Source organism: Hemicordylus capensis, chromosome 6 (assembly GCF_027244095.1).
Source record: "Hemicordylus capensis ecotype Gifberg chromosome 6, rHemCap1.1.pri, whole genome shotgun sequence".
NCBI lineage: Eukaryota > Metazoa > Chordata > Lepidosauria > Squamata > Cordylidae > Hemicordylus > Hemicordylus capensis.
Genome location: NC_069662.1, coordinates 96667151 through 96693408, shown reverse-complemented (window position 1 = coordinate 96693408; position 26258 = coordinate 96667151). Strand labels below are relative to the sequence as shown.

The 26258-nt window shown below is 46.4% G+C and overlaps 1 protein-coding gene across 17 annotated transcripts in view; it reads left to right on the top strand.

Annotated features, from left to right (window-relative positions):
- LOC128331449 (CX3C chemokine receptor 1-like) overlaps positions 1 to 26258 on the top strand; it is a 64202-nt gene that overhangs the window by 24572 nt on the left and 13372 nt on the right. The window contains exons 1-3 of one of the 17 annotated variants that reach the window (XM_053264881.1): positions 5465 to 5581; positions 18446 to 18500; positions 22285 to 22513. The exons of 6 other annotated variants lie outside the window; for them this stretch is intronic. Coding sequence is in view for 2 of the 11 variants with exons in the window: in XM_053264874.1 (XP_053120849.1) it covers positions 5521 to 5581 (61 nt within the window). In the remaining 9 variants the exon portion in view is untranslated. Of the gene's footprint in view, positions 1 to 5445; positions 5582 to 7051; positions 7299 to 7666; positions 7769 to 16149; positions 16174 to 16903; positions 16931 to 18445; positions 18501 to 21997; positions 22124 to 22284; positions 22514 to 26258 lie in introns of those variants that run through there. 10 more of the 17 variants (XM_053264882.1, XM_053264884.1, XM_053264883.1 and 7 more) reach the window with 10 other exon arrangements.

Sequence of the window (26258 nt, the reverse complement as noted above, 5' to 3'; positions counted from 1 at the left end):
TGCTCAACCGATGACGGCAGGGGCTGCACTGTCCCTGCCGCTTTAAGACCATCTTCGAGCCCCAGCAAGGAGAACAACCGCCGCCCCAGCCAAGGCAACCGCACCAAATAAAGATTAATTTAAGGCACACAAACCTTTTCTTGTTCGAATCCCTCTTAATGTTGTTGTCCTCCTGTGCCTGCGCCCAGCCAGCAGCAGCAACGCTCTCCCAGTCCCACCCTGCCTCGTCGCCAATGCCACGTGCAGAAGGCGAGCTGGGAGGACTCACGCATGCTCAGAAAGTTGCGTGCGTGCGTGTGCGAGTGGGAGAGAGACCCTGGCAAGCGGCAAGCCACTAGAGGGCCTGATCATAAACTCCACTCCACAAGGTTAGAACGAACGAAGGCAAGCGCCAAGCGCCCTTTTTGTAAGGGAGGGGAGGGCCAGACAGGCATGTGCGACTGGTGGGGAAGGCGGCGCCGCGGGGCGGGAAGTGAGAGCGTTAACGAGCGGAGTGATATATGATTAATGAAATGACGGTGACGCCGATTCGCCGAAGCAAGCAGCAAGCAGGCAGGCACTGCAGTGCAACTTTAGGCGCCCGCACTGCGGCGCCCAGGAGCAGAGGCGTAACTAGGGAAAACGGCGCCCGGGGCAAGCACTGAAATGGCGCCCCCCACGTGCCCCCCCGCCCCCCCAACATACCACATTATACTTAGGTTTTTCCTCACAAGCGCCCGCCGCCAAGCCAGGCCACTGACTGGCTGCCAGGTGCCAGCAAAGCAATGGGGGGGGGGGCGCAGGCAGTGCGGAAGGGACCGCTCGTGGGGAAGGGGGCACTGATGCGCTCCCTTGACTGCTGCAGCACTGCTGCACTGAGCAGGAAACATTTGTATTAACATTTTTTTAAAAAAAATTAAAAAAAAAATTGGTCATGGCGGCGCCCCCCACGTGACCAGAAAAGATGGCGCCTGGGGCACATGCCCCCCCGCCCCCCCTATAGTTACGCCTCTGCCCAGGAGCAATGGGGGGGGGCACCGGGACCCGGGGAGGGGGACTGCTCAATGCATCCCACACTGCCTGCTGCGCCAAAAAAAAAAAAAAATCCGAACAAAAAAAGCAATTTCCAGAAAGGCAGGGGCTTGGCGGGGGCACTTTTTGGCGCCCCCCACGTGATCAAACAGAGTGGCGCCCAGGGCACGTGCCCCCCCTGCCCCCCCTATAGTTACGCCCCTGGATGTGTGTTAAAAGGCTTTAAAAGCCTCGTGTGAAACACCTCCTGGAATCAAACTTTACTGAATTTGTTCAAGAATTCTGAGAAAACAAACATAGGCTCACCCTGCATTAGGGATGTGCATGGTCCGGAGCAGTCCGGACCGGCACCGAAGGGGGGGCTTCCTTTTAGGGCGGGGAGGGCTTGCTTACCCTGCAGGACTTCAAAGGGAGAGGAGCTCTGTTCAGTAGCTCCTCTGTTTACAACATCATCCGGTGAGGACTCGGGCGGGCGGGCGGCTGGGAGGGAGGGAGGGAAGCGGGCGGGTGGCGGCGGCGGCAGTAGTAGTGGTAGCGGTAATTTGTGCCTTAATTTGCTGGCGGCGGGGGCGGCTGGTTTCCAGCACCCCCATTACTCCATGAAATACGGCCTCTGGCGGGGGCAAAGAGGCGGGAGGGATAAGCAAGCCCTCCCACCCTTAAAGAAATACCCCCCACCCAGACCCGAACCAGCCAGATCCGAACCGGTCCGGCTTCCTAGTTCCTTCTTCGCGCGTGCGCAGAAGGCTCCCTGCACTTCGCACTCGGCAAGGCAGGGAGCGGGCGGGCAGACGGACGTCTCGCTGCCGCCTGCCCGAGCGCGGTTTCTCCTCCGGTCCGGGCGAGATTTAAGTGGGCTTCAGCGGCAGCAGGGGGCTTCGAGGGGGCGGCAGGGAAGCACCCTGCCGCCCCCCGATTTTTAAAATGAGGAGGAGCAGAGCCATAATTAGTAATAGAAGCGGGCGGCGAGGGATCCTGCCGCCCGGATTTCTTGCAATATTTACGGCGCCAAAGCAGCAAAGGGCGGGAGGGGTAAGTAAAGCCCCCCCCGCCCTTAATGGAACCCCCCACCCTAACCCTCCCGAACCAAAACCACCCCTTCTCCAGACTGGTTCGGAGGCCAGTAGAATGGCCTCCGAACCGATCCGTGCACACCCCTAGTACAGTGTTCCTCTTAACAGGGATTTCCAGATATTGTTGACTACAAGTCTCATCATTCCAGTTTGGACAGGGGCGCAATTTCAGTGCTTGCCCTAGGCGCTATTTTCCCTAGCTACGCCTCTGCAATATACCCCTTCCCCCTTCCCCACTGCTGTCGTCATTTCCCTGGAGGCAACTCTCAGCCCTCCAGTCCTTCCCGCCTCCGGTTTTCATTCAGAGTACAGAGGCGAAAAATAATTGCCAGCCCAGCAGTCCCAGGAGGAGGGACGAGAGTTCAGCCGCAAGCCCCAGCTCTGCAAGAACTGGGGACTTTCTCAGAGCCTGATCCCGAGGGGTAAGGGGAGGACGTGCCAGGCGCTGCTTGGTTCCCTCCCACGGCAGAAAACCCACCCGAAGAGCTGCAGCAACTGGCTCCACTCACACCACGAGAGAGGAGATCGGCAGAATGAACTGCCCCAGCTGCTACAAAGAGGCACGAGAGGAGTTTGCAAGATAAACTCCATCTCTGAGTCAGCAGCTGCGACTGTGAGACTCGAGACTGAGTTTATCTTGCAGCTGTAAACACTTCTCGTCATGCTACAAATGGGTTTGACCGGGGCAGAGGAGAGGACAGCCCCCCACCGCTTCTTGCCAATGCCAGCCCGCCTCGCCCTCCCCGGCTTAGCAAAGGGGACTAAGCACCTCCTTAAGCACAGTTTTGCCTGTTGCTGTTGTTCCCGTAGCTCCTCCTCGTCTCGTCAGCCAGCCAGAAGGAAGCTCCCTCCTCCGAACGAGCGAGCAGGGGAACTATCCTCGTCGCCGCTGCACCCGACCTGGCACGGAAACCTGCCCTCCCCCGCTCACTCAGGCAGCTGCTGAGCTGAAAACCTCTCAGCTCAGGTCCCCCGCAAGCCCCCCTGGCAGGCGCCGCTGCAACACCAGGTGGCGCGGCTGGGGGAGACTAGAGAAGTACCCAACAACAGGCCAACACCAACCTCTCTCACACACTCTCGAGCAGCCAGAGCGAGCGCGCCGGCACCACCTGCCACGCTGCTTGGATGAAAAAAGCAAGTGTGCCACCGCGCCCTCCACCCAACTGTTGGGGAGGACACCCCCGCGCCGCTGCTGCCCGAACACCGTGCCACCCCAGCAAACATAGTTGCAACAAGCAACACAACTTGAGCAAAGCCAGGTAACCGCCCGCTGCCACGACACCCCCGCCGGCTACCCTCAGCCAAGATAGAAGCCAGCTCCAACAAGCAAGAATCCTGTCCCCATGTAAATTAATTTTAAAAAATTAAAACACACACACCTTCTTGATGCACTGTCTGCAAACTTTTTAAAAGTTGATATTGGTGAAACCAGCAAGGCTCCCACTCCTGGCTCGTCGTCGTCCTCCTCCTCGGGCTCCTGGAGCAGCAAACACACGCTCTAGTCTCTCTCGCCACCTCAGCGTGCAATGCAACACGTGGAGTGTGCGACTGCGAGAGACACCATGTGCGGGGGGCAGGGCGGGCGCGCCAGGTGGAGGAGGAGCCGGGAGGTGCATCGGGCAGGCAGCGTGGCGCCCGGCTGGAGCTGAGCTCCCGGGGGTGCGTGCCACTGCAGGGCTGGGCGACGTGCAGGTAGAGGAGGAGGTCTGTCCTTGGACAGGCAGCATGGCACCCGGCTGGAGCTGAGCTCGCCGGGGCGCCGCCGCGGTGCTGGCACTCGTGCCTCAAACAAAACAAAATTGGGGTGGCGGCGCAGGGGTCCACGTGACATGGCAATGTTGCGCCCCCTCCCAAGTGGCGCCCAGGGCACGTGCCCTGCCTGCCCTACCTCAGTTACGCCTCTGCTCTGGAAAGTCCACAAGCAAGAGGTGAGGACATGCCCTCTCTCTTGCTGTTGCTCCCCTGCAACTGGCATTTAGAGGCATTGCCTCTGAGGCTGGAGGTGACCTATAGCCACCAGACTAGTAGCCATTGATAACTAGCCATCTATTCTGTATAGATGTATAGATATAGCCATCTATAATTTATGATAAGTAGCCATACTCTAGTAGCCATCTGTTCTGTATTCTAGAGGATATGGGGCCACCTGAGGACCAACTATGGATTGCTTATAAAGAAGAGCTTTTGGAAGTGCCTATAGCGACCAGGGTTCTACTAGCTGATAACATTCTCATGCCATAGAAGATGCCATGATTTGCCTTTTGTGAAGTAGTTAGGACAAAACACTGCACAGGACTCAAAGCTGCCTAAAAGCTATACCGAAGAAGGAAGTTCTTCCACTGAGAACAATGACACTTATTTAACGTAATTAAAAATAGTTAAATTTCTGAGGTGCTGATTTTGTGAGTTGGGATGGAGTGTCCACCAGTTTGGAATTTAATGAACCCTTTAGTGTCTGGTAGGTATGGGGAAGTAGGAATTTTGGAGCATAGAAGTCTTCTGCCCCTTCCTTACTGATCTTCAAACCTCTATTGAAGACTTTGGGGGGGGGGCAGGCTTTTGCCCTGTAGTTTACTTTATTTTATTTTATTTTTTGTTAGTTACTTTAGTTTTTAATTTCGAATGTAATTTTTAATGTTGCTTTGTTTGCATGTTTTTGACTCTGTGCATGCCCGGAGTCTTCAGAGTGGGCGGTATATTAAATATTTCTAATAAATAAATGTGTAGACATGCTCCACTGAAAACATTTTGAAGATGGAACTTGCATATGTGCAACAGAGCATGCAGTGGATTACATTTGGTGTTGCAACTATTTGATGTCAAACCCCTTCACTCATGCCAGTCCTCACTAGGGATGTGCACAGAACCACAGCAGGGAACGTCGACGTGTCGTTCGAACACAGGCACGTTGGTGACTTCTGGTCATATCTAGAAGACAAAGGCAATTGGGCGGCAGGGAGGTACACTGCCGCTCCGATGGGCTTTGAAACAAACGGATGCTGGTGGGGAGGAAAGCGGTGGGAGGGGTAAGTGCACCCTCCCCCACTCTTAAAGATAGACCCCCCCCCCGCCACCTTCGAACTGGTGAAACCACCGGTTCTGCTTCCAAACTGGTTTCATGCACATCCCTAGTCCTCACTTCTTGTCGTTGTCATGTGTGAACCAGCTCTTCTTGTGAAATAGAAACATGAAAACTGAAAGGTCACTATCTAGTATGTGGGATACATCTGATAACTTTATTAGATATCCCCCCCCCCGCAAAAGAGAGAGTTATATAAATAGTTGTTGAAGTCTAAAGTATCTGAATATGGGCTATCTGGATGCATGAAGTTTATCTTAACATAATTTTTAAATTTTTTAGGATTGCTATGACATGGTATGTGTAAAAGAAGGCAGGCAAGGTGCAGAAGAGGATAGATATTAGAATAATGAAAAAATGGCTTGCCAAATTCAAGTTTACAACTCCTCTAGAAGAGTGCATAGATCCTTGTGGGGAGGTAAGACTTCAGCATTTCAGCTTACTACTAAGGGAGCTTGAAAAGAACAATGTGGTGTACTTTCCATACCTAGCCAGTGGAGGGCGTCAGGATGCAGTCTGCTGGCTCAGAGCAAGCAATTATCCTGCCTGCCAATTTTTTAAAAAAACTATTGTTACTTCAGAATTGTGCCTGGCTTTTACTCCTGAATCCAAAATCTTTCAGGTTTTTCTTTCTCTGCCATATTAATTTAATTGCTAATTAAAATTAGGCAACCCAACCCTTCCAAAGCAGTGCATCAGATGAATGTGGTTTGTATGCGGCTTAATCTTGTCCATAGAGTTCCTGAGCCGTTTTGAGCTATGAATTAACCATGCAAACCTGGGGTGTGTGTGTGTGTGTGTGTGTGTGTGTGTGTGTGTGTGTGATCAGATTTTGACCTATTTCCATCTCCTTATTTTCTTGAGCATTATTTTCTTGAGCATTTTTAATTTAAAATGCCACATTCTTTTGGGGTAAATAGTTTAATAAAATTTACTGCATCTGAGAGACATAGCAGCAACTATAGGAGAAAAGTAGAAAGCAGTTGCAGATCATATTAATAATGCCATTCAGGGGAGGAAGACAACGATAAGTATTTAAATTTGTAATGTAACAAAACAGTAGCTTTTTTACAGATATAATTGTAAAGATTTTTAATATATATTTTTGGTTTTGTATAGTATGTGTACTGTGTCACCAAATCTTAAGATATTGTAGAACTAGAAAAGGTGCAGAAGAGGGCAACCAAGATGAGCAGGGGCCTGGAGCACCTTCCTTATAAGGCTAGGCTACAGCATCTGGGACTCTTTACCTCAGACTAAGGGGAACCATGATCAAGGTATATAACATTATTCATGGAGTGGAGAGTGTGGACAGAGAGAAATTTTTCTCCCTCTCTCACAACACTAGAACCTGGGGTCACACTATGAAACTGAAGGTTGGGAAATTTAGGACTAACAAGAGGAAGTACTTTTTCACACAATGCATAATTAATCTACGGAATTCTTTGCCATGGGATGTGGTGATGGCCACCAGCTTGGAGGGCTTTAGACAAATTCATGGAGGACATGTCTATCAATGGCTACTAGTCTGGTGGCTGTGGGCCACTTCCAGCCTCAGAGGCACGGTGCTTCTCAATACCAGTTGCAGCCTCAGGATGCAGTTATGGAGCCATAATGCTGTGCATCATAGCAGCCACTTTGATTTGGAAGAAGGGAATTTTTCAAATAAAATGCATTATACCTTTCCTGATTTATGTGATTGTATATTTGCCACATTAATTAATGTTTTACGTTTGTAGCCATTATTCTTCTATGCAACAATTTTACAGTTTATTTGATATTGGAACTTGCATGCTTTCAGTTTTCAGTAACAATGTGTTAAATTTTAAACAGCCCTGGTTTAATATTATCCTTATTTTACATGTTTTTATCCTGCCCTTCCTCCTAGGAGCTCAGGGCAGTGTGCATGGTTCTCCACCACCACTACCACCCATCCTCATTATGTGGGGTAGGTTAGTGTCAGGCAGATGAGCCATGGGCAACAGTCACTACGGAGGACAGGACCAATGCCAAGACTGGGAGAAACAGGAACATTCCAGGAATCAGGCTAGATCAGAAGCCAGAGGGTCAAAGCAGGAGCCAGGAACAAACCAAGATGAAGCCATATCAACAATCAGAAACTGGGGGTCCAGCAGGTAATCAGAAATGAAGAGCAAGCCAGAGGTCACACCAGGCAGACAGGAGAAGTAGCAAGGCAAATGCACTAGAAACAAGGGAAACTTGCTACTGAGGCAAGGCTTGCCACAGCCAGGAAGCTTCTTATTGCATGTGTGTGTGTTTCTCTTGCAGGGCTAGCATTTCCCAGAGCTTGCTTTGGAGGCTCTGTGGCATTTAGTTGTTGTTTCTCTCTGCCTGGAGGGGGACAGAGGGAGGAGTCAGCTAGGGTTGCAGTGAGCCACACCTGGTGGGAGGGGCCACGTTTTGTAAGTCAAATTCCTGTATCAGTTTGAAGCCTACTCTCTATATATGAGGTGAAGGCCTGAGAGATTAGCAAACAGGGATAGCAAACAGGGCATTGGAGTTTTGCATGGCGTTTAGTGGGGAAGTGTGCAGGGGAGCATGAAATGAGTCCCTTTGATCAGAAGGAGCCCAGTGGAAAGAGAAAGTAAGTACTGCTCCCTCCTTCTTATTCTGGAGAAAGGAAGTTTGAACAGTTAAATAACTGACCAATAGAGCTAAGACCTAACTTTCTAATAAACAAACTCTAAATTCTGTTAACAGCCAACAAAACAAGTTAAAAGGTATAAAGGTATAATGTAAACTGCCCTGAGCCTTTTGGAAGGGCGGTATACAAGTTTTAATAATAAATAATAAAATAAAAATAAATAAAGCCAACAGGGGAAGGGGCATTTCCCAGTGTATTGCATGTATGACTATTTGCTCCATGGGCAGAAGTCATGGGTATATGCTCAGTTCAAGAAGCTCCTGGCTCTCAGAGAACAGGTTATTTCCCTTGAGATCAATGTGACAGATCTGGAAAAGCTCAGAGAGGCATGCAGACAAGACCTTCAGGGTAGAGGCATCCCACTCTAAGGCTGATAGCTCCTCTGCTGTCAGGGAAAATGAAGGTCTTGGGGAAGGAGGACGTCAATCTGAGGAAGAGGGAAACGTTCCTTTAGAGATGACCCCTTCTGTAGATGATGATCCCATATCCTCTCCAACAGGGAATACTCCTCCGAGGAGTGGGGGCCTCCTTGTAGTGGGCAATTCAACCATTAGAGGTATAGAGATGGGTCTGTGACCCGTGTGTAGGACACATGTTGAATTGCCTGCCTGGTGCAAAATTTGCGGACATCATGCGGTGTCAGATAGGCTGTTAGGCAGTAATGGGGAGGAGCCAGCTGTCAAGGTGCATGTCGGCACCAACAATGTGGGGAAATGTAGTCGGGAGGTCCTGGAAGCAAAATTTAAGCTGATAGGTAGCATATTGAAGTCCAGCCCCCCCAAGGTAGCATTCTCAGAAACACTACCTGTTCCATGCGTAGGGGCAGTCAGACAGACAGAGCTGAGGGGCCTCAATGCATGGATGAGACATTGGTACCCCAGGAGGAGGGGTTTAGATTTGTTAGGCACTGGGATACATCTTGGGGCTAGCAATGCCTGTACAAAAGGGACAGGCTGCACTTGAACCAAGATGGAACCAGACTGCTGGCTCTTAAAATCAAAAAGGTTGCAGAGCAGCTTTTAAAATGATGCCTGGAGAATAGCTGACCGGAGCTGATCAGTATCTGGTTTGGCAAATGCCATCCCGTAAGGTGTGAGGGTGTAAAAGATTCAGATAAAACAAAAGGGGACAGAGCAGAACCACATAAAGAGCAGACAGAAGTCCGTTCTATGCTGTGCTAGCTGGTCAAAGAGATCAAAGAGCCAAAAGAAGGCATATACCAGGTAAGATATTCAGCGTATAGGTGCTTACAAGCCAATGCCAGAAGCCTCTGAGCCAAGATCGGTGAGCTGGAGAGCTTGGTTGTTAATGAAGAAATAGATATAGTGGGCATAAGAGAAACATGGTGGAACAGTGAGAACCAGTAGGACACTGTTATCCCTGGATATAAACTCTATAGAAAGGACAGGGAAGGGCGCCTTGGAGGTGGAGTAGCACTTTTAAAAAAGGCATAGAATCTAACAAGCTAGAAAACGTAGGTGGACTGGAGTCCTCCACAGAAATCCTGTGGGTGACAATACAAGGCCTGAAAGGGAACATGCTATGGGGGACATGCTATCGCCCTCCGGATCAAAACGCTGACAGTGACTGGGAGTTGCAGGAGGAAATCAGGGAGGCATCAAGGAGAGGCAGGGCTGTAATAATGGGTGACTTCAATTACCCACACATAGACTGGGTATATTCACAGTCAGGTAATGACAAAGAGGTCAGATTTCTAGATACCCTGAATGACTCTGCCCAGAGGTGTATCTAGGGAAAATAGCACCTAGGGCAAGCACTGAAATTGCGCCCCCTGTCCAAACATCTGACATCCATCTTTCAGATAACTTTACCATAGAATCAGCTCAAAAATACAAGTCAAGCTCACTAAAATAATTTGTTAATTTAATTAACAAATTATGGCACTACATGAAAATTATAACCGTACCTTCCTTGCTTTCACTGATGCAAATTGGTCTATGATGTGATCAAAGTCAGTTTTTTCAGTTTCTTCAGTTGCCATAAGCCAAATTCCACTTAACTTGCATAAGAGAGATCCTTCTTATGCCCCCAGAGCTGTATAACTATATTACTGTTCCAATTAAAACTCCAGGTGAGAGCGAATGTGCCAAGAATATTACAGATAGAGCTCCAACTGCAATTTTTCTAATTTCTCTACTTAGTTCAAATACAACAAATACTATCATGAACAATATTGGATGTGACAAAGTCCATGCTACATCTGTAGCACTCACTAGTTTGTTTGAGAAGTGCCTGAAAGCACAGCACAGCAGAATGGGAAGAGACCATTTCAGAAAGAGGAATTGTTTCAACACATTACGTTATCCTTGTATTTTCTCAGCAAAAATACATAGCAGGGAGCAAGAAATCAGAACAAGAAATATGCTGCTACTCTTTCTCTCCTCCTCTTCCACTATAACTCCAGCCTTCCAGAAAGCAGGAGCGACTTCAGTTTCAAGACCTTCCTATCCCTACTCTTGTTTAACATCTCCAGCAGCTCAGCACAGCTCTCACTCACACATTGCTCATTCAACAGCAGCAGCCTCTGCCTTCTCCCTCCCCCCGACCCCCCCCCCGACCATCCTACTTATCTCAAAACCATGAAAAGCTTCCCCGGTTAATTTCTGCAGATCAAGCTGGTCTTAAAGGCAGAAGAACAGAGCAGACCATTATTTCTTAGCTGGTTGGCAACCCCACATAGTAATTAATTTATGCAGCAAGAGGCCAGAATGCAAGGCATTTTCTTTCCCATTTCAGAAATAAGTGCAACCTAGAAGCATCCTACCCTTCTCTTTGAAGAATCCTGCCTCTCAGGATTCTAGAAGCAGAGAAACAGAGAACAATACACACAACACAGTCTATAGGGTTGCCACCTTTTTTTTACTAGTCCTGTTCCTGTGCCTTGAACAGCAGTCTGAGAGACACAGAAAGTTAGCAACTGAAGCCTTTCCTGGTATGAAAACATGGGGGGTAGGGTGGGCAGGTGGAAGCATCACCTGCTTCATTACTGGCAGTTGGTCTGCTATTAAAGGTGCAGGAGCAGAGCTGATTAAAAAAGGTGGCAGCTATACAGTATCAAAAAGCAGAGTGGGAGGATTTGCAAACCACTGGCAGCAATCAAAAGCAAATAGCAGCAAAGTTTAGCTCCTAATCAAGTCACCACTTTGAGAATCCCTCTGCTTCATTAATGCAAACTGCTATAGTCCCCCCACCCCTATTCAAAGCTCTCCTCCAGAAGCACAATAGGCAGCAGCAGCAGCAGTTTAGCTCCTAGGCAAGTCACCACTTTGTAAATCCCACAGCTCATTGTCCGTGCGAGCAAGCACACAGCCTGCCTGCTTCTTCTCCTCTCGCCACGGAAGAAACACAAAACCCACCCACCCACCCACGGTCTAGGTATCCCTGAGCAGCTGAAGGGAGCGGCAGCAGAAGGAAGGCAGAAGCAAGAGGGAGGGAGGGAGGGAGGGAGGAGAGGACATTGGGGATTTGCCTAAATTCAAGAAGAAGACTTTTGTTCTGAGTGGGGAGTGTATGGGGAAGGCATTGAGGGGGCGGCTGGCATGTGGGGGGAGGCAATGACTTCTCCAGCTTGGCTGGCATGTGGTGGGGCTTCCCAGCAAAGGGCGGGTGGGGGGTGCAGAAGGAGAGAGGCACCAGGATGGGATTACTCGAGGCTGAGGGCTCCTCCTCCATGTCTCCCCAGTCCTGCGTCCTCCTCAGCAGCCGGCCCCCAAAGCAAGACAGGGAACCGCTTAGCTTAGCGCAGAAGCAGCAGCAACTTGGCTTAGGCGGGGGAAACAGTAGCATTCAGGGGCAGGCAGGCTGCTGCTGTGTCTTCTCGCTGGCTGCCGGGTGCTCCAGGAACTTCCTGTTCCAGCCTCTCCTTGCACGCGAGTAAACCCCTCCGCACATTTTCTCTTTGTCCAAAAAGTTGATTTAAAACAAAGAGAGAGGGGATTAACCACACTGTCCTTTTCTGGATCACCCCCTGCTTTCCCCCCAAACTTCACTGTGCCCTGTGGATCACAGAACCCTTCTCTCGTCCCTGACCAGCTGACCTATACAAGTTTACTCTGAATTAAGCCCCACTGAATTCAGAGGGCTTACTCTCAAGTAAGCATCCCTAGTGTACTGTAGCTGTGGAACGCTTCGACTGATGATGAATGAGAGTTGTTGCAGCCTCAGGCAGTGTTCTCTGGTTAAGCATTATTTACAGGGTAGGGGCGCGTGATGACACACACAAGAGAGAGGAGTTTTTGAGAAGAGAGTTTACTTACTTTGGATTGGATTGGTCTGGAGTGTGTGTGTGTGCAGCAGAGAGAATGCAGCCTGCTGGCAGAGGAGAGTGGTCATTTGTGGTGGGCAAAACAGACGGCGGCAGCACACGATGATGAACAGCATGTGAATGCTGTTGCTGCTACCTCTCAACCCATGTGGTCGGTCGACGGTCCTGCAGGGCACATGCTCACTGAAACTGAACCGGCTCATGCTCCCGGCCAGCATGGCGGCCCAATCAGCTCGGGGCCGCCATCCCCCGCCACCCGGCCAGACCCTGGACGCAAGTGGAGTGCATTCAGCGCTGTGCCTATGGGGGGCGCGGCAGTGCCAGGGGTGAGCAGTGGGCCCGCTCAGCAGCGCCCACTGGTGGCTTGAGGCTTCTGACTACATTTAATTGGGGGGGGCATAGCAGTTTGGCGCCCCTATCAAGTAGTGCCTAGGGCATGTGCCCTGCCTGCCCTGCCCTAGTTTCGCGTCTGCCTAGAACAGTTGGTCATGGAACCAACCAGAGAGAAGGTGACCTTGGACTTAATTCTGATTGGCACCCAGGACCTGGTGCAAGATGTCAGTGTCATGGACCCTTTAGGAAACAGTCACTATAGTGTGATGAAATTCAGCATACATGCAAAGAGAGAGAATCAGCAAGGAATTCTAACAAAGACACTTTGAATTTCAGAAAAGGAAACTTCTCTAAAATGAGGAGTTAGGTGAAAAGAAAACTGAAAGGGAAAACCAGGAGAGTCACTTTGCTCCAGAATGCATGGAGTTGACTTAAAACCACAATACTAGAAGCCCAGTTAGAATGTATACAAAAAAGGAGGTAAGGAACTACCAAGACCGGCAGGATGCCAGCATGGCTAACAGGAAAGGTCAAAGAAGCTATGAAGGGGAAGAAATAGGGATGTGCACAAAACCAGTTTACCCAGTTCGGTTCGAATTCGAACCAGGTTAGAACCAGGAGGGGGTGGTTCGGTTTTGCTTTTGCTCGAACCTCCCCCTGATTCGGTTCGAATTTGAACCATTTCGAACCAGTTTGAACTGGTTCAGACATCCAAAAATTGGTAGGATGGTAGCTGGCACCCAGGGGTACCTGCCACCCAAACCCCAAAGCAACCGGACACTCGTACGATTTTTAATGAATTTTTGAAAATTAATTTTATTTTTTTGTCATAGGGTATAATGGGACTTGAACCAGCCCATTATTCCCTATTGTGGAGCACCCATGGTTGCCAACAACCATGCAAACCCAAAGCAATTGGACACCCCTATGATTTTTTATGAATATTTGAAATATTTTTAATTATTTTCCTCATAGGGTATAATGGGACACTAACCAGCCCATATCCCCTATTGTGGAGCATCTAGGGGCACAAAGGTGGGGTGGGTGGTAGACAACCAGGGGTGCCTACTATCCACAAAGTTCCAAGGCAATTGGACACTCCTCTGATTATTGGTGAATTTTAAAATTATTTTGTAATTCCTCATAGAGAATAATGAGGATTGCAGCAAATGTATAGCTTCACGTCGGGGAGAAAGGGGTGTCCTAGAGTGGAGTGTGGTGGACGGTAGTTCCCAAGGTGGGCAAGGAAACTATCAGAATTATTTGAAAGGAATTGGGCAAAAGGCTGATTTTTAAGTGATTTTTGAAGTTTATGTGACTTTAAGGTTTTTCTCCATAAAGAAGCATGGAGGTGTCAGCAAGTGTATAGCTTCACGTCGGGGGGGAAGGGGTGTCCAAGAGCAGAGTGTGGTGGGTGGTAGTGCCCAAGGGGGGGCCAGGAAGCTATCAGAATTATTTGAAAGGAATTGGGCAAAGAGCTGATTTTTAAGTGATTTTTGAAGTTTATGTGTCTTTAAGGTTAGCAGATAAGAGTGGATTCATGGTTTGTCATTGAAAATCTTATATGCTACCAAAGAATCTACACTCAGACCACTTCAGAAACAACAAAACCCAGTACCCCAGGGGTTAGCAACCCATGGAGGAGGTTGGCACCCTCGCTCTGGGCCACCCCAGCACCACCACCCCAAGTGCAGTTATGGGGCTGCTGAAACCTCCATTCTTCCCTATGGAGAAAAACCTTAAAGCTACTTGTGGGGTGCTGGGGTGGCCCAGAGTGAGTGGTGGTCTAGTGCAAAGAGGGTGCCAACCCCATCTTCAAAGACTCTTTAAAAACAAACAAACCTTTATTAGAACAAAAATTTACAGTGCAGAACAAAATTGATCCAAACACAAACAGCAAAACATCATACAACAAACCCTGATTCATCAGTCCATCAACAGTTTAATGGTGTCTGGGGTAAGGAAACAACCATAATTCTTCCAATTGGTGTAAATAATGAAATCTGACCAGATTACATAAAAAGAGTTATTTGTGGTCTGGTTTGCATGGGACCAAATAATATGGATTAACCTTTCTGAAATCATGCTATGCCATAAGTTCTTTTACCAGATATCCATCAACATGTTTTGATTTTTCCAGTGCTTGGCTATAGCTAACCTGGCAGCAGTTACCATAAACACTACTAATTTTTTTGATAACACATCTGAATTGACCCCAGAAAATATATTTACTAATGCCAGCTGGGGGCATAATTCTATTTTCTGATTTGTTATTTTACTCATCTCTCTGAATACCTCCGTCCAGAAGTATAAGACCCTGGGGCAGGTCCACCAAAGATGAAAATAGGTTCCCTTCATCCCACAGCCATTCCAGCAAAGCAGAGAACAGTCTTTATGGAAGTGTGCTAATTTTACTGGGCTCAGGTACCATCGATGGAAAACTATGAAGTTCTCTTTAATTTGGGCTGAGGAGGAAGTAACTGGCTTGCATTTCCATATGTTCAACCACTCCAGTTGGAAGTCATTTTCCCAAGTTGCTTTAAGGCTGGGTAGTGGGTTAAATGTGTGGTTTATGATCAGCTCATATAACTCAGAGTCTTCAAATACTCTTGAAAAAACTTAGCAATCATGTAAAGAATCTTCAGCAATGGTCAGCATCCTGACTGGTAGTTGAGTTAATGAAAGATGTTCTACTTGAACAAGGGGACATTTTCACTGATTCCTGCATCTCACTGTGCCCCCTGCAAATATGTCTTTAAGGGTGAGGGAGAAGTCAAAGCCAGACTTTTTGGAGGGTCCAAAAGGCAGTAGAGGGAAGAGGAGATGCATGAAAACTGCTCCTTTTCCCTTGCACGAGTAGAACATCTTCCATTCACAGAACTACTAGTCAGGGTGCTTCCCAGTGTATAATAATGAAGAGACTTTGCTCACGAAGTGATCCTTAGTATACTAATAGAGATGTTACAAGCATGTCCCTATTTCCATTGCTGAAATGTTGAGGAAACGTGCACATGACAAGCACGATCTCAAAATAGGCATTTCCCCTTCTGCCCCACAAAGACGCTACTGCCTCTTCTTGTGTATTTCGCTTGCTGTGATGCACAAGTGCATTGTCTAGATTAATAGTCAAATAAAGTAGATTAATAGATTAATCAGCTAAGATTTATGTAATAGAATGTTAGGCTTAAATAATAGTAACAATAACTTTTAATCCCTGCACTCTGCAGAAGCCAGAAATTAAAAACTGCAAAGCAGGGCAGCAGCAATCAAACTTCTACCTATCTAAGCCTTAGCGATGAGTCATTCCAACCAGCTTTAAAACGAATTTAAAAGAAGGAGAGAATTGAAACTTGAGATCCAAAGCCCTGCAGAGGACACAAAGGGTGGAAATGTGGTTGTACCTTAATCATTGAAGTAATTACAGGCAGGTCAGTTTAAAGCAGAAAGTGAGACTTCTATAATTCCTACTAGAAACTGTGCTTGTAACAAACAGCTGTCAAAAAGATGCAGCTGATACAGGAACTCAGAGGTAAAACCTAAGTAATTTTGGAGCCTGGATCTAAAGGTCTTTCAGAGCCCCGCCTCCCTCACAAAAGGAGATTGGGCAGTTGGAGCAGGCCCAGCCCCACCCAGACCAGCTGCGCCCGTCCCTCAGTGCCCCCCCCCTGGAAATTAGGCAAGCAAAGCAGGCCCTCAGCACTCCATCTCCACAACAGGAGATGGGCAGGTGGGTGGGCAGAGCAAATCCAGTCACATCTAGACTGTCCACAGCCGGCTCTCAGGGCCCCTCCAACAGGAGATATGGGCGGGTGGACTATCTCAGCTGCCTCCAGCCCTCAGCACCTCCCATACTAGGAGATCGGGAGGACAGGCGGAGCAGGCCCAGCCATGGTGGTGGATGGTGAGGCTGGGCAGGGTGAGAGAAGCTCCTGAGCAGACAATAGCTTCCACCCTGTAAATATTTCGAGCATTTGGAGGCCCCCTAGATCTGCGGGGAACCGGACTTTGGACCAGAAGTCCTGTCCAAAGAATGCCAGTACAGGAACTTGAAGAAAATAAAAAGATAATCCGCAAAATGTCGTAATTCACATACTGTTCTATCTCATTTAATGCAGAATGAGGTCGTTCTCATGACCAGGCCTACTCAGGGCAGCACTAGCCTGGCTAGGGCTGGTTGTGAGAACCACTGGGATCAGGACGAATCCCAGTGCTCCTCTGCCAGGTAGCCCAGGTTTTGCACATGTGCCCTCCTCCTCCCTACCTCCTGGTCATGTGGCAGCTGAGGCTGCTGGCATCTTGAGCTCCCATAGAGCCAGGTGGAAGGAGTTCCTGGGGAAATCCCCCAATGCAGTGCATTGTGGGATGGTTGAGGCTGCAGCCTTCCTTCCCCCCCACCTCCTTGCCACTCTGGGATTGCTTGCACACCAGACGTGTGGGCACATGGCACGAGTGATCCCTGAGAGGCGAAGATTGTGTGAGGGAAGGTAGGTTGTGTCCTGCCTTCCTCCCAGCCCCACCAAAAATGGTCATGTGACTGACATTAATATCTTGAGACTTAGTACAATTCACAGACCCTTGGACATTCAATCTCAGCCAATCAGTCAGGGCAGAGCCACCGTTGGGCAAATGGGTTCAAAGAACCTGGGCCGCCACCAATCAGGGGGCATGCCTTGCACCCCAGACAGACACGGGGAGCGTGATTTCCCTCCCAAATGGGGCCACGGGCCACACGGCCCCGTTTAGGGGTGAAATTGGCCAGCGCTGTGTTCGTAGCATGGCCGGAGTGATTTTCCCTGCCTTTTAAAAGCAGGGAGAGCCACACTGGCCACACAGTGAACTCAGCGCTGGCCAATTTCACTCCCAAACGGGGCCACCTATTTTGGAGCAAAACCATACCCCCGCATCTGACATCAGATGTGGGGACGCGGTGAAATGCTCCTTACATCTGATGTCATGACTTGTTTTCCCAGCCTCCAGGAAATCCACAATGCATCACACAAGTGCGGTGCATTGGGGGATTACCCGAGGAGTCAGGAACTCTAGGCACCCAACTCTGTGTATGACGGGGCTGTGTGCAGCCCAAGCATACACATGACCCTGGACCTAGGGTAAAGGGCACACTTGAACCCTTTGACCCAGGTAAAAGCCTGGGTAAAAAATTTGGGCTACTGAGGGAGGCCGCACCAGGATCAACCTTGATCCCAGCACTGCACATACGCAGCTCTATCCAGGTAGGGCTGCTCTAAGCTGGGTAGGACTGCTGATGTGCACAGCCTCAATATTTACACTGTGTGAAATAACAGGCTATGCATAGTTTGGTGCCTTAGTGCTCATGCGCATATGTTTACTTCCATGAGTAATTCACACTAACAACATTATAACAAACTATTTTCCAAATTACAAAAATAAGGTATTTTCCAAAATAAAAAATAAAAAAATTTCCAAAATAATTTTCCCCCAAAAAATACCAAACAAAATGGCAGCAATTTTACCAGGGACATGTACCAGAAAACAGGGATTGTTCCTGGTAAATAAGGACAATATCCAGTTTTTGTATTAAAAATAATGTCTTTTTAAAAACCTCTCATTCATTTAATAACATTTTTAACCAATTCATCAATTAAACATTTGTGCTCTAATTATTATAGCTTTGATCATATATTGACATTTCCCCCACAATGGGAGAGAAGATTGCAAAATTAATCACCAGTCTGCTCAGACCTACAGTCCCTTCCATGTACTAACCCGAGTGTAAAAAAAAGCTCAAAACTAGCTTCTCCTTCTGTATGCCAAGACTGCTGATACTTTGCATTGCAAGTTACAGCTCACTCCTCCCTCCCAGAGTCCCAAAGACAAGGAACTGAAGCTGAAAGCACAATACCATGTATGCCATTTAAATATAGATATTATAAGATACTGCAGAAGTTTGAAAGGAATCTTTTAAAAATCCACTTTGCCTCTGGTGTGTGTGTTGCACAAAATATTCTATTCGGTTGCAGATTATCGTGTTCCTGTAAAAGAAAATCATCAGGACAATTGCCTATCCTGCTAACAGTAAGTGGGAGGTTTTGTTTATTGTATTCTAAGGTCCATTTCATTCAAGAGATGGAATTTCATTCCTTCAATAATCCCCCAGCAGATCTGAGAATGTACAAATTATTTCAATCTAACTGATTAAACAAACAACAAGTTAAGAGCCAGATTATCAATCTGTAGAAAAATATTAATGGTTAAAAGTCTTAGTAACAACAGTTTCCTCAGAGTAATTTCTGTAGAAGTAGAAGTTGACAGGAAATGCCATTTATTGAAATATTAGGCCAGTTCACACAACCACTGGCCTCATCATGCGGTCAAGGTGAGAGATGAGCAGAGAACACACCTACCCAGATGTCAGTGCAGGACATCCCGATGCATGGTTGGGACATCCACAAATCACATGAGAATGGTGTTCATCCAAATTTCCCCTGTAGGCCCACGCTGAACCCCTGTTTAATCATTTTCACACTTCTTTGTAACAATGAAGTCCTCAACATTTTCTCAGCTTGCCTTGGGCACACACTGCCTCCCATAGAGGGCAGTGTGTGGAAGAAAATCATGGCGGATAGACAGGCTGACCTAAAAACAGGCATGGTCTTCCTTCTGCATTATATATGACATCAGGTATTATTTGTTTGTAACTGATTTAAAACATCATTTATTTAAAACATTATTATCCCACCTATCAATATAAATGTTCAATATGAATACAACAAATATTTATATACCACTTTTCAACAAAGTTTCCAAAGTGATTTACATAGATATAAATAAATAATATGGCTCCCTGTCCCCAAAGGGCTCACAATCTAAAAAAGAAACATAAGATAGACATCCGCAACAGCCACTGGAGGGTAGGGATGTGCATGGAACCAGCAGGAGCCAGTTTGATGGCCGGGGTGGGATTACTTTAAGGGCGGGGGAGGGTGCACTGACCCCTTCCTCTGCTTTTCCCACGCTGGCTGGAAAACTGGACCAGTGTGGCAGCAGTGTTCCTCCCTGCTGCCCCATCCACTCTTCAGACCGGAAGTAGCAAGCGCGCATGGTCACACCAAGTGCGCGTGCATGGACATCGTGCTCGCACACATTGGGCACACATGTGATGTATACATGCGCACTCACTACTTCCGCCTACTTTTTGTCTGAGGAGCGGATGGGGTGGCAGGGAGGTACGCTGCCACCCTGCCGGACTGGTTTTCCAGCCAGCGCTGAGGGGGGAGTGGAGGGAGGAGTAAGGGCACCCTCCCCCACCCTTAAAATTATCCCACCCCCGCCATCGAACTATTCAAACTGGCCAATGTTCAAACCTGTTTGGAGGCCCATAAAAGGGCCTCCAAACAGGTTCGTGCACATTCCTACTGGAGGGATGCTGTGCTGGGGATAGATAGGGCCAGTTGCTCTCCCCATGCTCAATAAAGAGAATAAGCACTTTAAATAGGTGCCTCCGTGATCAGTTAGCAGGGGACTAATAGCATATAAAATTATCTCTGGCAACTTTTAAAAAGCCACTGAAGACACATTTATTCACCCAGGCTTTTAATTAGATGTATAGTTTTAAATAATTTCAATACTGGGTTTTAAATGTTTTTAATCTTTTAAATGATTTTAATTGTTAATTGATTTAATGTTTTAAATGATTTTAATTGTAAACCGCCCAGAGACGCAAGTTTTGGGCAGTATAGAAATATTTTAAATGATAGATAGATAGATAGATAGAATTAATACACATCTATAGTTATAGGAATGTAAGAATGTGTTGTTCTGTGTGAGCATCATTTGTGGCTCTGTTTCAATTTGCAAAGGATGGTTGGATGAAAAATAATTTTGCATGTTTCATGAGCTTACACACACAAGTTCCCTCTTTGGACATCATGCCAAATGTGCAGGTACATAGGAACATAGGAAACTGCCATATACTGAGTCAGACCCTTGGTCTATCTAGCTCAGTATTGATTTCACAGACTGGCAGTGGCTTCTCCAAGGTTACAGGCAGGAATCTCTCTCAGCCCTATCTTGGAGAAGCCAGGGAGGGAACATGGGACCTTCTGCTCTTCCCAGAGTGGCTCCATCCCCTAAGGCAGGGTTTCTTAACCTTGGGCCACCAGATGTTGTTGGACTGCAACTCCCATCATCCTCAGCCACAAAAGCCATGTCTGGGGATGATGGGAGTTGTAGTCCAGCAACATCTGGGGGCCCAAGGTTAAGACACCCTGCCCTACGGGGAATAGCTTACAGTGCTCACACATCAAGTCTCCCATTCATATGCAACCAGGGTGGACCTTGCTTAGCTAAGGGGACAAGTCATGCTTGCTACCACAAGACCAGCTCTCCAACTCTGTTGTTGGAGGTGTCGGGGGTATGACCAATGGTTGGGGTGATGCTGACAGGCACTATTCTGTTTCCCCCTCCAAATGTATAGTGTATGAATGTAGGGAGTTCTCCACACAGCAGGCTTTACCACGAGTTTTCTGGGAGGCTTTACTGCAAACTCAAAGTTATCCCAAAAACCCGAAGCAAAAAGTGGATGTTTTAACCCCAGATATAAATTGGGCTGCACTCTAGCGCACAGTGAAAAACCCAAATTGTGTGTGAAGTGCTCCCCAATAGCTTGTAAGGACTTCTGGGTAAATCTGCCCAATAGGTGAACGCACACCCTCCATTCTGGAGGAGATGCGAACTAAAGGGCTTTAAAAGCCCTGTGTGAAAAACTCCAAGGTGATTCATTTGAAAACCCTTTTAGTGATGCTCCATTCAAATTAAAGAGCTGTTCTCTAAGAGCTCTCTTGATATTAAGTAGGATACAAATCACTGAAATAAACAGGATCAAATAAATACATTTCTCCTTAGTAGACTTGTTTTACAGCAAACAAATACTTTCCTCCATAACTTTGTGTATGGGGCCGTAGCTCAGTGGTAGAGCATCTGGCTTAGCATGCAGAAGGACCCAGGTTCAATACCTGATATCTCCAGGCCGTTTTTTCACACAGGGCTTTTAACTTGCATCTCCTCCTGGGTGTACATTCACATATTGGCTAGATTTACCCCAAAGTCCCTGCGTGGCATCGGGGAGCACTTCTCACATGATTCAAATTATTGCCTGTTAGATTTATATCCAGGTTAAGAAAGAAAAAATCCACTTCTTGCATCGTCTACTCAAGGTAAAGACTGCTGTGCAAAAACACTCAAGTAAGGTTGGGGAAGTCTCCTGCCTGAAACCTTGAAGAGCTGCTGCCAATCAGTGTAGATGGTACTGAGCTAGATGGACCAATGGCGGTGGTCGAGTGTAGACCACCACCAATCAGTGTAGACGGTACTGAGCTAGATGGACCAATGGCAGTGGTCGAGTGTAGACCACCACCAATCAGTGTAGACGGTACTGAGCTAGATAGACCAATGGCGGTGGTCGAGTGTAGATCACCACCAATCAGTGTAGGCGGTTCTGAGCTAGATGGACCAATGGCGGTGGTCGAGTGAGGAAATACACCAATCTGCTTCTTCCTGGTGTTTCGAACAACTGATGTGTCAGCCGGATGGCAAGTGGTGCCAAGAGCAAAACTGTCAGGAGGCAGATGGGCGGGCACGCAAGTGGGTGAGCGAGCAAGCAAGTGGCAGGAGGAGGAGCGGCGGCAGCAGCAGCAGTGGTAAGGCGCTGCAGTCGGGGGGCTTTGCTCCAGAAATAAAGCGTTATGAATGTTGTGATGCCTCTGGCACCATGAATTTTATTGGAAGGGAGGCAATGTTCAGTTATTGAACCCGGCTCCTCTCTGGCCTTTTTAACTGTCTTCCTGCTTCATTTTCTCAGACCTGTGGGGGAAGTGCAATATTAAACATGCAATGTGGAACAGCATCTCCATATTGCACTGGCTAGCAATATTATCTTAAAGGAAACAGTTCACTTCCCTTGCTGAGGTTGTGATGTGGAAATGGTTGCAGCATCTACAGTCAGTGTTCTGGCTACAGCCGATGAGGAAACAATCACCCAGACTTAATTCAAACATATTCTCATTCATAGCAAGGCAGGATTGGTTAAGGTAAGCCTGAGCAGTTCTGTATATTTTAAGGGCAATCATGCAAAAAATATATTAATAATATAATTTTATATTTAAAACTTAGAGATTAATGGAACTACCTAGTTGATCAAAAGCCTTTTTTAAAAAAAAGGATCAATAGAACATAAATTATCCCAGGCAGCCCTAATAAATATGGAAAAGAGTTACATTGCATAGGGGAAGATGTCAGCTCGTTGTACATACAATTAGAAAATGGAATGATTTTACAGAGGTTGCAGGGATATTTCTATAAAAATACTTCTATTGCAATATTCCGGATCTCAGTGGACAATTTTTTAAATTTCTTCATACCTAAGTGTCTAAAATATGAAAACTAGGATAGTGTTGAAAGCCCTGTTGGTATCTGAGGAATGTGTAGATAGTAGTGAGATGTGCCTGAAGTACCTATGGAAAACACTGGAAATTGGTAGGAAGAAATCCAGTGAATTCAGTTACAGAAAAACATAAAGCACTATATAGCCTAGTCACAGCTAAAAGTATATTTAACTCTCCCACTGAAATAACTGCAACTCACCATACTTAACTTGGGCTTAATCATACCTATGGCAATTTAAAAGCATCTGAGATACGTTTTTCCAATAGCCGTTTCTCATGAACTTGCTAGGTTACTTTAAGGAAGCCACTATATTCTTTCAGTCTCAGCCTCCCTATCTTCAGTTTCGGGATAATAATGCCTACCTTGGAGGGTTTTTAATAACAATTAATGAAATAAAATCTGTGAAGTACTTTGAACATTCAAAGTATTAATAAGTATTATTGATTGAGGAATACATTTGGGTGTAATGTGGCTATAATGCTGGGGGTGGGGGATAAGTCTCTGTTCATAAGGGGGAAAATTAAAGGTATGATAGTTATTTGAACTGCTTTCTCTGTCATGTTATTAAATCATGCATTGTTCCTGCATGGTCATATAGATGTGCAGAAATTAATAGGTATATATTTGATAGCTAAAAACTGCTGTACAAAAATGATTTTAAAATAGAGTGCAGGTAAATCATTTATACAAAGACACAATATATTTGTAATGTAAGTCCTGTTGACATTATGTTCAATACTAGTTTACCCGTGTACAGTGTACATGGGTACAGATCTGTGTGCAGGTATAATTAGTCACATATTCTGTTGAACACAGGTGCAACAGTACACTTCTTATCTGTATCCTGCATTTCAAGAAGCCTGTACCAAAGTTCACTTTTAAAACAAACGCAGGTAGAATAATTCACACAAAAACATGTACATATTTACAGACATCTGATTGTGGATACAACATAATGTCTAACAAGGCTTTCCACTTCTATTTATAAATACTAAAATATTTTATTTTTCTAATATCCATAATATCCCATCTAGTTTAGGTTTTATAGCCCTTAAAACATACCTGTTTTATCAGGCTTTAAACTGAAGATATTTACATTTAATATGTTTTATCTGGGAACTTGTTTTATTAGTTTTCTGAATTTTAATTGTTATACTATTGTAATATATTGTTTTTAATTTGCATACCACCCAAAGAGGCTTATATCAGGCAGAACAGATAGATAGATAGATAGATGAGAGCAGGCCCTTACCTGCTCTCCACCACCCCATGCAGTTTCCTGCTAGGACATCGCATAGGCTCATTCCCCAGCAGGAAGCTGCATGGGGAGGCAGAGAGCAGGGAAGGCTCTCATCTTTCTTAAAGCTCCCCCTCACAGCTCCCCTCCCCACAGCGCCAAACCTGTGCTCAATCCTCGGTTCGTGAACATCCTTATCAAACATATTTCGGATACTTAGTGTTCCACAGATAGGACCCACTTTTCAATAAATCTCTCTACATGTGACTCAACACACCTTCTTATGTACTGTTTAGACAATACATTGGTCAACATCCAGAGTAATGTTGTGCATGCCAAAATGTTGTGCCACATGACCCTCGAGGGCATTTTCTGGCACAGAGGGCTTCAGAGGGAAGAAGACTGGTAAAAAAATCTCTCCTCCCGGTAGTGCCAGTGTTGTGTTAGTCTGGATTTCAGCCTGAGTAATTACTTCTAAATCTCTTTTAAGTCTACAAGCTTTAATTTCATCCATTGTTTCAATACTTATATTTAGAAACTTTAGAGCATTGTTACCATAAATGTAAAATGTTGGCACTCATCATAGCACATTTCCAACAGTAAGAAGTATCTGCTGAAAACAGTCCTGCAGAATAATCCTATACATATTTACTCAAAAGTCTCCTTGTGTTCAGTGGAGCTTACTCACAGGTAAATGTGATAGGATTATGAACTGCCTAGAGCCTTTGGAGTCTGGCAGTATATACATTAATTAATCAATTAACTAACTAACTAACTAACTAAGGCTTATTGCCAATAAAAAGTCCACACATCTGAGACAATCACTTTGTTTGTTTGTTTACTAGCAGTAATTGTTTTTCCATTTCAGAGAGTTCTCTTAACCCATTCTGTTGTTGAAACCAACTCATTACCAATTTGTAAATTTGTGAGAGAAAGAGATATGCAGCTCTTGCAAATTTTTAAACAACTTCCTCCTGCAAGAAAACAGTTCCCGTCTTCACCAGATCAAAGACAGAACACTGATAAAGGCTTACACCTTAAGTAAAGGGCTGCACTCTCACAGGCCCCTAACGTTTTCATGTTTGGTAATTTTCTAGATATTGATGAGGATAAAACTTAATACTATGCAGCACAGATGTTAAAGGGGATTTTTTTATTATTATTATTTTTGCATTTAATAGTCTTCTGTACTTGTCCCTAAGGAATTGAGCCAAAGTTCATCAACCAAAAACTGGTTCAGAGGGAATATTTTAGGAAAATTAGAACTGAACTCAAACCTAAAATCTTTTGGTTGCCTTGAACCTGAACCAGAAAAAGAAAATATATATCTGAACATAGAAGTGGTAACCAGTTCAAAATAATCAGACTTGTGGGTAGGCTTGTGCCCGAAACGTTTTGGAGGCCATTATGAAAGCCTCCGAAACGTTTCGGCTCCGGGGGCCATTTCGGTGCTTCGGCACCGGCGGGGGTAGTCCTTTAAGGGTGGGGGAGGGTGCACTCACCCCTCCCGCCGCATATCCCCCACCGGCGCTCCGTCACTTTTAAGCCCCTCGGGGCAGCAGCGTTCCTCCCTGCCGCCCCGTTTTTGTCATCGGCCGGAAGAAGTAACCGCATGTGCGCCCGTTGCGGGCGTGCACGCGCCCGTCTGCCATGCGGGTGCACGTGCACGACGGGTGCATGCACGGTTACTTCTTCTGGCCACTTCCGGCCGATGACAAAAATGGGGCGGCAGGGAGGAACGCTGCCGCCCCGAGGGGCTTAAAAGTGACGGAGTGCCGGCGGGGGATATGCGGCGGGAGGGGTGAGTGCACCCTCCCCCACCCTTAAAGGACTACCCCCGCCGGTGCCGAAGAAACTTCGTGCACATCCCTACTTGTGGGTGCATTCTTAGTGTTTTATTGTTGTAAATGTACTGTTTTCTGTAAAACACATCTAAACAATAAAATAATTTTAAACCAACAATATTTTTCTCAACTTAAGTTGCTATCATTGTATTTATTTTACAGAGTAATATGGAAAGTAAAGGATCTGGGTGAGGCAGTATAAACATTTCATAAATAACAACAAATAAATAACAAATAAAATAACAATAAACAACAACAACTAGTTTGATCTTATTCTACAAGAAATGTATCTTAAAATTGAATAGACTA